This window comes from Sinohyriopsis cumingii, chromosome 8, assembly GCF_028554795.1.
Source record: "Sinohyriopsis cumingii isolate HCF-2022 chromosome 8, ASM2855479v2, whole genome shotgun sequence".
NCBI classification, from domain to species: Eukaryota; Metazoa; Mollusca; class Bivalvia; order Unionida; family Unionidae; genus Sinohyriopsis; species Sinohyriopsis cumingii.
In genome coordinates this window covers 761,182-773,175 of record NC_142968.1, presented here as the reverse complement: position 1 = coordinate 773,175, position 11,994 = coordinate 761,182, and the positions used below count along the sequence as shown (strand labels likewise).

General features: G+C 35.2%; 1 protein-coding gene across 1 annotated transcript in view; it reads left to right on the top strand.

Moving 5' to 3' along the window:
• The first annotated feature begins 3,512 nt into the window (after positions 1–3,512).
• LOC149792841 (uncharacterized) overlaps positions 3,513–11,994 on the top strand; it is a 37,833-nt gene continuing 29,351 nt past the window's right edge. Inside the window, exons 1-3 of the mRNA XM_089968915.1 lie at positions 3,513–3,775; positions 10,325–10,876; positions 11,810–11,946. Of these exons, the coding sequence (XP_089825041.1) occupies positions 3,538–3,775; positions 10,325–10,876; positions 11,810–11,946 (927 nt within the window). The 5' untranslated portion in view covers positions 3,513–3,537. The remainder of the gene's footprint in view (positions 3,776–10,324; positions 10,877–11,809; positions 11,947–11,994) is intronic.

Here is an 11,994-nt window from a genome sequence, read left to right as displayed (position 1 = left end):
TGTTGTACCAAAAACTGCTGAGAGAAGGACTTGCTGACAAATCAGACTTTGAGAGCCAAGGAATAATCATTCTGTGTTAGGGCAGCATTTTCCAAAGTTTCAATTCATCAAGATAGGTCTTGACATCACTAGGAACACAATTCTCAAACTAAAATGAACTGTCTGAAGTTATAGTAATTTTGATCAATCTTTTTGGTTGAATACCGCTATCAAATACTAAGCAGTGTTCTTTTCCCCCTGCAAATGCAATATGAGTGTGTTCACTTTCCTTTCTTCAGTTCCTAAACTCTTGTCAGTATGACTCGGTTACCAACTTATGACCTTTCAATGCATTCTTTAACCAAATCATCATCATGTACTGACAGTGAAATGAGCGTAGACTCATAACAAAAATAAAAAATTAAAAAAAAGATACATTAGTTGGGTAGGCCCCATTTTTGGTAACCGAGGTGACAGTATATTAGCCCATCTACACCTTGGCAGACCAGTCAGATATTTCAGTGCTTCGGGTATGTAAGTTTCATTGGATGTCATGGCAAGTGGTTTGAAATATGCCTCCATCCTGATTCGGACTAGTGGCCTAGCAGTTAGAGCGTCCACCTCGGAAGCGGATTCGAATCCCGGCTGAGTCATATCAAAGACTTATAAAATGGTACTACCAGCTGCCTCGCTTGGTGCTCATCATTAAGAGGTTAGTGTTAGGACTGGCTGACCTGGTGTCAGGATAATGAGACTGAGTGGGACACAATGCTACATGTCTGCAACATGATGTCCCAGTGCTAGACATCACTGTAAACTGCCACATTGCAGACATTGTAGTAATATGACTGCAAAATTGTTAAAGCTACATTAAAAATCATAATCATACACACACACACACACCTGATTTTTTTTCTAATTTTATTTTTATCCTCTGTGCATGTTCAGTCACTAATTAAATATCTATGCATAAAAAGAGACATGCCAAATCTGTTCCCCACATACGATTTTAGCAGCGATGCTGCCAGGATTTGTAAATGGGGAGCTATCCCCTCTTTTACAAACACAAGAGGAGTAGAAAAGAAGGAGGGGATGAGGAAATGGCCATAGTTCAGCATTTACTAAATAATGCAATATCTCTCTCTTCCTGCTCCACTATGTTAGAGCTCTAATGACATCAAACTCATTAAAATATGTCACTGGTAGTTGTATAAGCGTTAATCTATTGATTGTTCCTGAGTGTAGTCTGTTCCTTATCTGTGTATTAATATTGGTACATTTATGTGCTTCTGCCTGAAGGGGCGTATACATACTAGGCATAATTTCACATTTTGGAATCAGGGCTTTACTGACTACTATGCAAGATTTCTTATTTGCTCCAGGATGCTGTATTAGATTTTCAAGTAGATCACTCCCTTAGTTTATTGTTCAGAAAGATAACATAAATATCATTACTTTTTGATTTCATTTGCTTTCATTTTTTTTTATTCAGGTAATCTCAACCTTGATAGATATGGTTTTGTAGCACATGATCTGGCAGGGCTACAGTGTTTGAGAAAAGAAATGAAAATTGCATTCTGCTTTTAAATTGTATGTATTTAAGTTAGGCATGGTATTCTGCCTTTTGGACATTCAGTTTCTTCATATGCTGAACCCCGAGTTGCCGAGTGGTCTAAAGCGCTCTCCGTAACGGATCACTGCCATCTCACCTCTGTCTGTGTGGGTTCGAGTCTTGGATTTGGCCAATGTTGGTATATGAGAAAGCTTGCCAGTAGCTTCTCATGGGTCGGTGGTTCTTTCCAGGGTTTTACTGGGTTCTCCCTCCACCATTAATACTGGCCGCCATGTATAGTCTATCATGTGCTGAAAAATGGTGTTAAACCCCACAACAATAACAACAACAACATGTGCTGAAAGGGGGATTGACCGGCATGCTGCCTACTTACGTTCATCCAGCATATACATCAGATATATCTTTACCACTTTCCCAGATTTGATCCCCAGGTGGCCAAGTGGTCTAAAGCGCTTACCTTGAGCGATCACTGCCATTTCAGCTCTGTCCACTCTGGTTCAAGTCTCTTGCTTAGCCAATGTGGATATGTGAGAAAATATGCCAGTAGCTTCTTGTGGGTCAGTGATTCATACTCGGATTTCCCAGGTTCTACCTCCACCAGTTTTATTGGCTGCCATGTATAACCTATCTTGTGTTGAAAAAATGGTCTTCAAATAAAACAACTTTTCCAGATCCAATAATCGGATATACTTCTTAATGTTAAACATTATTGTCATCATCGCTATCATCAGCCAATATTTGCCTACCTGTAAAACAGATGTTGCACAAAGTGCAAAACACCTCTGCTGGCTTGAAGTACATTGCTCTTTTGAAAGGTACTTCAGAGTACTTTTTTATATGCTTCAGTTCCATCTAATTTACAGGACTTGTGCATCACTGCTCTCGAAGTACACTAATTTATAAAAATTTTGTTCATTCTCACAATTGCATGGCCTGGCATCATCTCATTTTAAGTGGACAATTATGACAACTCTGGTGTAAAGTTCATCAGTCGCTCTGCAAGTACTTCCTGTTTGGATTGGTGGTTATTGTTTACCTTGGGCTGGAACAAACAATAATCACCAATGAGTATTTAGTGCAATATATTTCACCGTATGGCACACTGGTAGTGTAGATTTATAATATACCAAAGTAGAAAAGATACAAATCAACAAATAAACTTTGCATAAAGGTGGCTATAAAATGATGAATGAAGTACTTCATTATACATGTGGAACACATTTGGAATATCTCCTTTATGCTGAGCAGTGCTGTTGGATAACTAATTAGCATGGAATGGGGGGGGGGTAGATTACAAACATCACTTTGTGTTAATTTGCAGAAGGTGAGCGATTGTTGTAAAGTCTTTTTCATTTTTCTAAGAAAGATGAGGGCCTGTGCTTGCAACAGATGTCTCAAGTGAATTCTCAGTTTAAAGAGTAACAAGGCAAATGATTAACAATTACTGCTGAAGTTAAAAATAGCTTGTATACAGTAAATGTTGGTTTGGTTAGATTCTCTATCTCTTGTATCGATATGTATATCAGTACAGCAAAAGTATCTATGCATTAATATATTGATGAATCCTTTCACCCATAAGATGCAAAGGTCATCATTATTAAATGATGCTTTCTAGTCTCTGTCCAGTAGGCACTGAAATATATATGGGGTAATAGTAAATGCCTTGATGAACATAATGTCATATACTATTACCAATGAAAGAAATTGGATTTGGACTGGTTGTAACCTTCAGAAATAATTTGTTTTCATTTTTCTCTTTGTATAGTGAGAACAATGTAGGTGGGTCTTCATTAAAAAGTAGGTTAAGTTGAGAAACTGGAAACATAAATATATTATGTGGGGCCTTATTATCAGGGTCCTTCCCAATCGGCTCAAATGTCAAAGTGGAGGTCCAACACATAATTTTAGTTTACTCAATTTGCATGTCAGTAACATGTAACTAATCATCAATTACAGGCACAGGAATTCCTATAGAAATTTTGAACATGGATGACAGATCCATCCAACTTTTTGAAAACGCACTAAAAGATGGAAAGGAGAAAGTTTACAGTATACGAGTTATGGTTGTCGGACATTTTGGTGTTGGGAAGACAACTCTCATCAAGCGGCTTCTTGGAAAGGATGTCATCATCTCTGAGAGACACAGCACAGAGGGCATAGATGTTTATTTGCATTGCTGTGATGTTTCATTATCCAACCATGAATGGACTTTGAGGAAAAATGGTAAAATTCTTGGATTTCTCCTTTCATCCTGGAAACTTTGCTTTCTATTCAAGTTAGGCACCTTGATCCTTTTTACACTGTGTTCACTTTTTTCAGGTAAAGACAGAAGTTCTACCATCGATGTTAGCATCTGCAGATGTAAATATATAAAGGCCGGTCTTCAGATTCCAGTTGTGATGTCAGTGATGCAAAGTGGAGAATCTTTTGGGATTGTTACACTATGATATAAATTAATCTTGGTTGTCCAGTATTTATGTGATGCAAAGTGGAGAAACCTTTTTGATTGGTACATTAAGAAATACATTAATCTTGGTTGTCCAATATTTATGTGATACAAAAGTGGAGAATCTGTTGTGATTGGTACATTAAGAAATACATTAATCTTGGTTGTCCAATATTTCTGTCATGCAAAGTGGAGAACCTTTTTTGATTGGTATCTATCAATATGGGTCTTTTACAAAGTAGAGAATCTTTTGTGATTGATTTACTAGAAAATACATTAATCTTAGCTGTCCAATATATTTGATGCAAAGTAGAGAATCTTTTGTGATTGGTACATTAAGATAACTTATTCTTTAAATGGTTTCTGACTATAAATCACTGTGACATTTCAGTCTTTTCATGTTTAATCATTGTGTATTGGCTATTATAGGACACACAGCACTAATGATATGGAAAAATGGGAACCAGCCTTGAAATGGGTGAACTTAAAACAGAGTAGGAAAAGGAATCTTTTGAGAGCTTATCCTATTTGTAAGTGATAACAAATATAGACATTGTTTTATTGATGGAATTTCATTCCTTTAACAGTCTTGAGTTTGGAACTCATTACTAAAATTAGCACCTGACTCTTTGGTGCAGAATTGAAAGCACATGTTTCAAACACATGCAGGTCCAGAAAATGCAGCGGTTCATATCCTTTCCTTTACAAAGAAGCTGACATACAGATTTCATCTATACTGATAAATATACGTTTAATCATGAGCACTAAATAATTGTAAGTTATTGAATTTTTAATATCCTGTTATTTGCATAGGTTTACTCTGGGAACTGAATTAGTACCTTGAGTCCCAGATACAGCCACAGCAATACACAGTGTCTCCACATATGCAAGTGCAATTTACTTTACTATAAATGCAATAACATGGTTCTATTTGTGAGTAACAAGCAAAATGAATACATTTTGTAAACCACAGAGTGACTTTAGGTAGGATATTAAACGCATATTCAGGTATATCAAATGTTGCCAGAAGGGGGGAGGGGGAACAGTGTGCAGATTTGACTATGTTAGGTGGATTGTGTAGCACATTGGTTTATATGTAAGTGATGCATATATAGCATTTATACAATTTACCATGTATAGAGTAATTACAGTAAGCAATATGATATTTCCTTGTTGTGTTTTGAAACATAATGATTCAGATATGATCACTAAGCTCTTTTCCACCATGCGTAATGGTGAAGACCTTCATGATTTTGCATTCCTCTAATTTCTTTCAGTGAATGTTTTGAAAGGTCACATTTTGCATTTTAATGGACTTATGTCTACTTTACTTAGTTTTAAATTATATATCTTGGGGGTGGGGGGGAATTGTAGGTAATTTTTGTCATTTAAATCTCTTTGTATAAAAATACATGTATATGTAGATGGTCACCTTGACCTTTTACTCATTAATTACATAATATGACAAGGCTGGTAATACAGTTCAGCATTAAATTGAAGAGCGATAAATGGTGATATTAAAAAAGATGATTCTTGTTAGAAAGCTTTATTTTAATACTTTTTCTTATTTTCTTAAATAAAGCTAAAATATTTAAATGTTGCCTGAAATGCACCATTGGTCTTTAGGTGAAGATAAACTTGGAATATAATGTAATATTCACCAATGTAATCTTTGACAAGCAGGACTATGCACATTGCTTACTTATGTATTGAACTACCATTCCTAGAACTGTCAAGAAAATCAAGGGTGAATATAGGACACGTGGTATTTGATGGTATGGAAAAATGGGAACCAGCCTTGAAATGGGTGAACCTAAAATAGAGTATATACAGGTTAGGCTGACCAGGATTGGTTAATAATGTAAGTAATGTTGTAGGAAAAAAATCTGTTGAGAGCTTATCCTAGTTGTAAGTGAAACAAATAGGGACATTGTTTTATTGAAGGAATTTCAGTCCTGTAATAGTCTTGAGTTTGGAACACTCATTACCAACAATAGCACCTGACTCTTTGGTGAGGAATTGTAAGCACATGTTTCTAACACATGCAGGTCCACAAAATGCTGTGCCTATTAACCCTTTTTCTACAAAGAAGCTGACATCCAGGTTTCATCTATACTGATAAATATAAGTTTGATCATGAGCACTAAAAAATTGTAAGTTATTGAATTTTTAATATCATGGTGTTAGCATAGGTTTACTGTGGGAACTGAATTAGTACCGAGAGTCCTAAAATGCCAGTAATGTCAGTCTGTACTCTGCTCATTGGAGATGCACTAGATGTGTTTGTCTAGTCAGGATGGTGATTTGCTGCCAGACAGGACAAAACAGGCACACCATGATAGAACTCCACCATGGAGTTTAATATGGAGTGCCTGTCTGGTCAGGATGGTAATCTGGCTATTTAACACTCCACTATGGGGCTCTATCATGGTTTCCTGTCTTGTCAGGATGGGGATTAGTGGCTATTTAACACTCCACCATGGAGTTTATTATAAGAGTGCCTGTTTAGTCGGGATGGTGATATGAGGCTATTTTGCATTCCACCATGGAGTTTATTATGGAGTACCTGTCTAGTCAGGATGGTGATCTGTGGCTATTTAGCACTCCACTGTGGAGCTTTATCATGGAGTGCCTGTCTAGTCACGATGGTGACTTGTGGCTGTTTAGCACTCCACTGTTGTGCTTTATCATGGAGTGTCTCTCTAGTGAGAATGGTGATCTTTGGCTATTTAGCACTCCACCTATAAAGCTTTATCATGGAGTGTCTGTCCAGTCAGGATGGTGATTAGTGGCTATTTAACACTCCAATATGGAGCTTTATCATTAAGTGAGCATGGATGGGATAAACTCCCCACATGATGCATGGAGTAATGATACATTTCATGAGCTTTGCTATCGGTACATACCAACATTTATGATTTTTTATTAGGTGTGAGGGTGCGTGGTTTTAGTAGCTAGATGTGTAGTTATATATTAACCCACAAATGCCCCAATTTCTGCATTTGGCTCATGCTTGCAAAGGTTTATGGAATCAGAATTTATGTACTCTGCTACACAGAATTACATATTCTAGTTGAGGTAATGCATCCCTGTAAACTATGTTCTGTACAGCAGTAGGTCAAAATGCTTATTGTTTCACTTGCCACTGATTTGGATTAAATTTTTGCATTTTGGTTGATTTCTTGGCACCATTCATGACAAAATCACATGACATGGTAATTGGCATCTTCTATGTTCTCACTAAGATAACATTTTTATTGGCCACTTTTTGCATCAAAATTTAACACCAATCTATTTTGTACAGGAAGCTATTTCGTTTTTAGCACACTTATACATATATTGTACTACATTTGTACATATATTTTACCACACTTAAACATATATTGTACTACACTTGTACATATATTGTACTACACTTATCCATATATTTAGGCCCCCAAAAACATGTTTCCAGTTGGCTGACCGTCCCTGTGTTTTGTTGGTGACCTAGCACTTTTTTCCTCACAGGGGAAAAAAAATAAGAATTTTAAAAATAAAAACTTCCTGAAAAATTATTTGTGCATCTGATTGAATGGTCGCTTAGTTGATTACATATATTAATCATTATAATTTAGATATATCTGTTTTAAAAATATACCTACTGTATCTACCAACCTACCGGTACCTACCCTAATACAAAGGAGCAGAATGCAAGTAATGCATGAACTAGGAGCTTAAATATTGTTTTTACCAAAGATTATAAAAGTAGTAGAACTCAACTGCAATTATAACTTGTTAAAATTTGACCTTAGATTGTTGGATGAAGAGGTTTTGTAGAAAAATGTTGTCATGTCTTCCAGAACAGTTTTGATATTTATAAACTTGAACAGTTTTCAGAAAATCTATTCTCTTGTATCTTGTCAACCATTTTAATTCCTTGTCTGATGATGATGCAGCTTGTGAATTCAGTTTTAGAGACCTGTCAACCCTTACGATTTTAACGTAAGTCTGACGAAAATGACCCTTAAAGTATGGACTTAGAGAATAAAAGCAAAAACTTTGGAGAAATGATTATTGCTGAAAAATCTGGATCACTGGTTCATCCATGTTTGATTTGGATCCGGGTTTTATAATACAATTAGTGGAGATATGGAACTAGGCTAACTTTACAGCAGTACCTCAAACGCTTTTAACTGCACATATTTTCTCATGCTCTGCATGATCAAACTGTTGATTATAGAATTTTTAAAAATGGTGTCCAGCATGCGATGCATGTTGAAGACAAAATGGAAATTAAGTCTCGTAAAAAGTGTTAATAATCAGTACAGAAGAATAAAAAGGAATATTCAGATTCTTGTGAATAAAAGCTGGTAGGGACAAAGTTACGTTTACTGGAAATCACTTGTCAATTGGAGTATGTCTCGTGTCGGGAGATATGATTGTCTTCATATGAAATGGAATAAAAACCTCCAAAGACGTCAAGTTGAGAAATAGCAACAGGCCATTAAGTTGCATAGGGTTTGGAACTGAAGTTTATACAACTGTATTAGTGGTAAATAAGGTCTACATGTACTTTACAAACTTTTCAGTTGAATATGTTTCCCGTCGCTGCATGTTTTGAATACTGAACTTATACTACAATAATGTATTATTGTGGGTGCTGTATTATCGCGGCAAACAGGATTTCCCGACTAATTTTAAACATGCACCGTCTATTGGTTGTTTACATATAAAGTTGTTGCCAGGAAGGATGCAAATCTGTCGGAGCACATTTACCTCAATGTCAACATTTTTGGCAATTCTACATTGAAAAACAGTGAACATCAGTTTTTTGTAAAGTGCATGGAATTAATGTTGATGATCAGATATAAAAGTAAAACTGTTGTCAAACTTGCTATATCTGCATGGGTTTTGATTATGAAATACACTCAGTGTATCATCTCATGTTTGATGATTACATGTTATATACTGATGGCAACGTATATGTTCTTACAAGGTTATGCTTGGAATTTCATTATGATGGTAGCTAATATGGATCATAATTTACAAAACGTTGCTTATGATCCTAATTATCCTACATAAATAGGAAAGCAATAATAGTTAAACTATTTTTTTAAAACTGTAATATTTCAGTAATATTAATACTATTAATGATAGATTCATTTGTGTGTATATATATATATATATATATATATATATATATATATATATATATATATATATATATATATATTTTATTGCCCACATTGCACTTAAAATTCATATATATATATATATATATATATATTTCTTTCTACTGCTGTTATCATGGATTTCAACTTAACTGACTTTAGTGTATCCAATTTAGTCATTGGATCCTTTATTTTGATGAAAATATCCAGCCAGTGCAAGGGTGGACATTCTAATCAGTGTGTTGAATTTATGTTTATTATAAAATGTGCATGCTACCATACTTAAGTTAGGCAAATACCGTGGTAATATGGTAGTTGTTGGTATGGTAATATGGGTCAGCTGCCATATGCTGTTTTGTTTACATTTGTGTGATTGGAATGACGAAGATTTTTTTATCGGAATAGATAGAATGAAGGTCAGAAAAAAACTTTGCAATTTGTAACACTGCAGCAATAACAGATCGATTTTAATATGTACCAATAACAAAAAAGTACCACAATAATACAGCTTTCCAGGTTAAAGATGTCTTCCAGTTTTACAATATTAGGTTATGCTATTTTGTTGCACCTTCCTGACAACTGGTCAAACTTACCGAAAAAATTAAACTGTCTTGCTCAGATGGTCTCATCATTGTTGCCAGTTCTAAGTTTAGTTGGGAACTAGAACAATTTCCCCATATCGTGAACAGTAATTACTAGAAGTATACAAGCATATCAAGAATCAGTTTTGCAGGAGAAATAGTTTGCAAACAATTATTGTCAATGATGTTCCTGAAAATACCATTGCTAGTACATGTATAATTATAAGAATATAAAAAATAAACATTTGTACTTCCTGAATAGTCCTGCATTAGTACGCAAATGTACCTTCTTGCTATCATTTTCATTTTCATTCCTTTATTTTGTTGAATGATTCTTGTGTCATTAGAAGTTTATACAATGTCCATCTGCCCAATAGACTTTACACTGGTCAAATTCGAGACAAGTCATACTGGATTGTTGGATTCTTATTAAACTGTTTGTAACACTTGTACTTAAAGTAGTAGTATAGAGTCTGCATCTAGATGTGATGGTAAAATTAGGACCTAACTGGCAATTTACTCTTCAATTACATTTACAGCTTTGTTGTCTGATGCAATGCACATTTTAGTTGCATTAACTGCTTTTTATTTTCAGATTCAGAGCAGGATTATCGACTACAACGACTTGTCAAGGTTCTGAATGAGAAACAGTCAGTGAGAAATGAGGCTGGTGATGAGAAACAGGTTGTAATCCCTCATGAAGGGGAGAGAACTGACCCCAGTACAAGGGACCATGTTGCTGAAGAAGCATCCCATCGTTCTCCTCAACATGACTTGGTCCAAAATCTGTCATCTACTACTAGTTCTGTAGTGCAGAGAAATCTTACGGAGTCCGATGAAAACGCTATGGTAGGGTCAGAGCTTGAAGAAAATGTGTCCAGTGAAAGTCCCATGAAGGATCCCAACAGGGAAATTTTACAATTGTTGCAAAAGAATGCAGGTAAAATAAAACAGGATCTAGGCAAATATGCACCTTTGACGATGTGGGACTTTGCAGGGCAGTATGCCTTTTATACAACACACCAAATGTTCCTGTCAAGACGTGCCATATACCTCTTGGTATCAGATGTCAGTAGACATGTGGATGATTTGGTAGAAGATGAGTGTTACTTTGACAGAAAGGGGAAAATGAAGTGCAAAGTGCATGGTGAGTTCTGGGTTGTTTCTGCTGCCTTATGATAAATTACTTTGTTCTTTACTAGTAGTTAATGTTACTTAGATATAACACAGTCTCTTACAGTATTAACATATATTCACAGATTGAAATACACTTGCCTAGTTTGAAATGGCAAATCAGAATTTATAATGGCCCATTGAATTTTCCAATTTGTTGCTAAATTTTGTCATGATTATAAATAATTGTGTGCATATGTGTTTGTATTGTGAGCATAAATGAATGCCCATAAAATGAGAGACAGTTTTAATTTTACTCAAGGCCACTTTAAAGAAGTATTATATTTCTTGCAGTGTTTCTCTGCTTAAAAGAATTGAGATATTTCAGACAGTGTTCTTTTGCTTACATGTATTCAGATATTTCAGGCAGTGTTTAGTTGCTTATAAGTGTTTAAAATTATTTCAGACAGTGTTTATTTGCTTACAAATATTCAAATATTTCAGGCAGTGATTAGTTGCTTATAAGTGTTTAAAATTATTTCAGGCAGTTGACTTGGATCATGAGTTGACTATTTGGAGTAACCTTAACAAAACACAAACGGTACTAATGGACAAAACTTTTAAGGCTTCAGCAAGGGCCTGAACCAGAATCCACAGTGTTCAGATAATATGGTTCAACCCTGTGTTGTCCTTGTACACTTTACACATGGTGAATTGATGACACTTATTTCCTGTAGTCCATTCAGGCATTGCTTATTTTTAATTTGGCTGCAATACTACAGATTTTTTAATTTTATGAACATTTGTTCGAACTTAAAACATTTTATTCTGTCTAGCATTCATTTGAGACTGTCCTGAACTGGATAAAGTAAATATTGCTTTATAAAATATCTTAAATGTCACAAAATAAATTGTTCTATCTATACTCAAACTGTCATTAATATATTTTGTTTCCTGCTCATTTTAGAGCTTGTTCAGGTTTGGCTGAATTCCATACATTCCTGTGCATCACCAGACAAAGAGTGCAATGATTCTCCTACACCATCTAATATCATCCCTCCCCCGGTAATTTTAGTGGGAACACATGTTGATGCAATTCCACAGGTAAATATTTTTTCAATACTCCTGAAAGTTTATATTATCAACACTTTT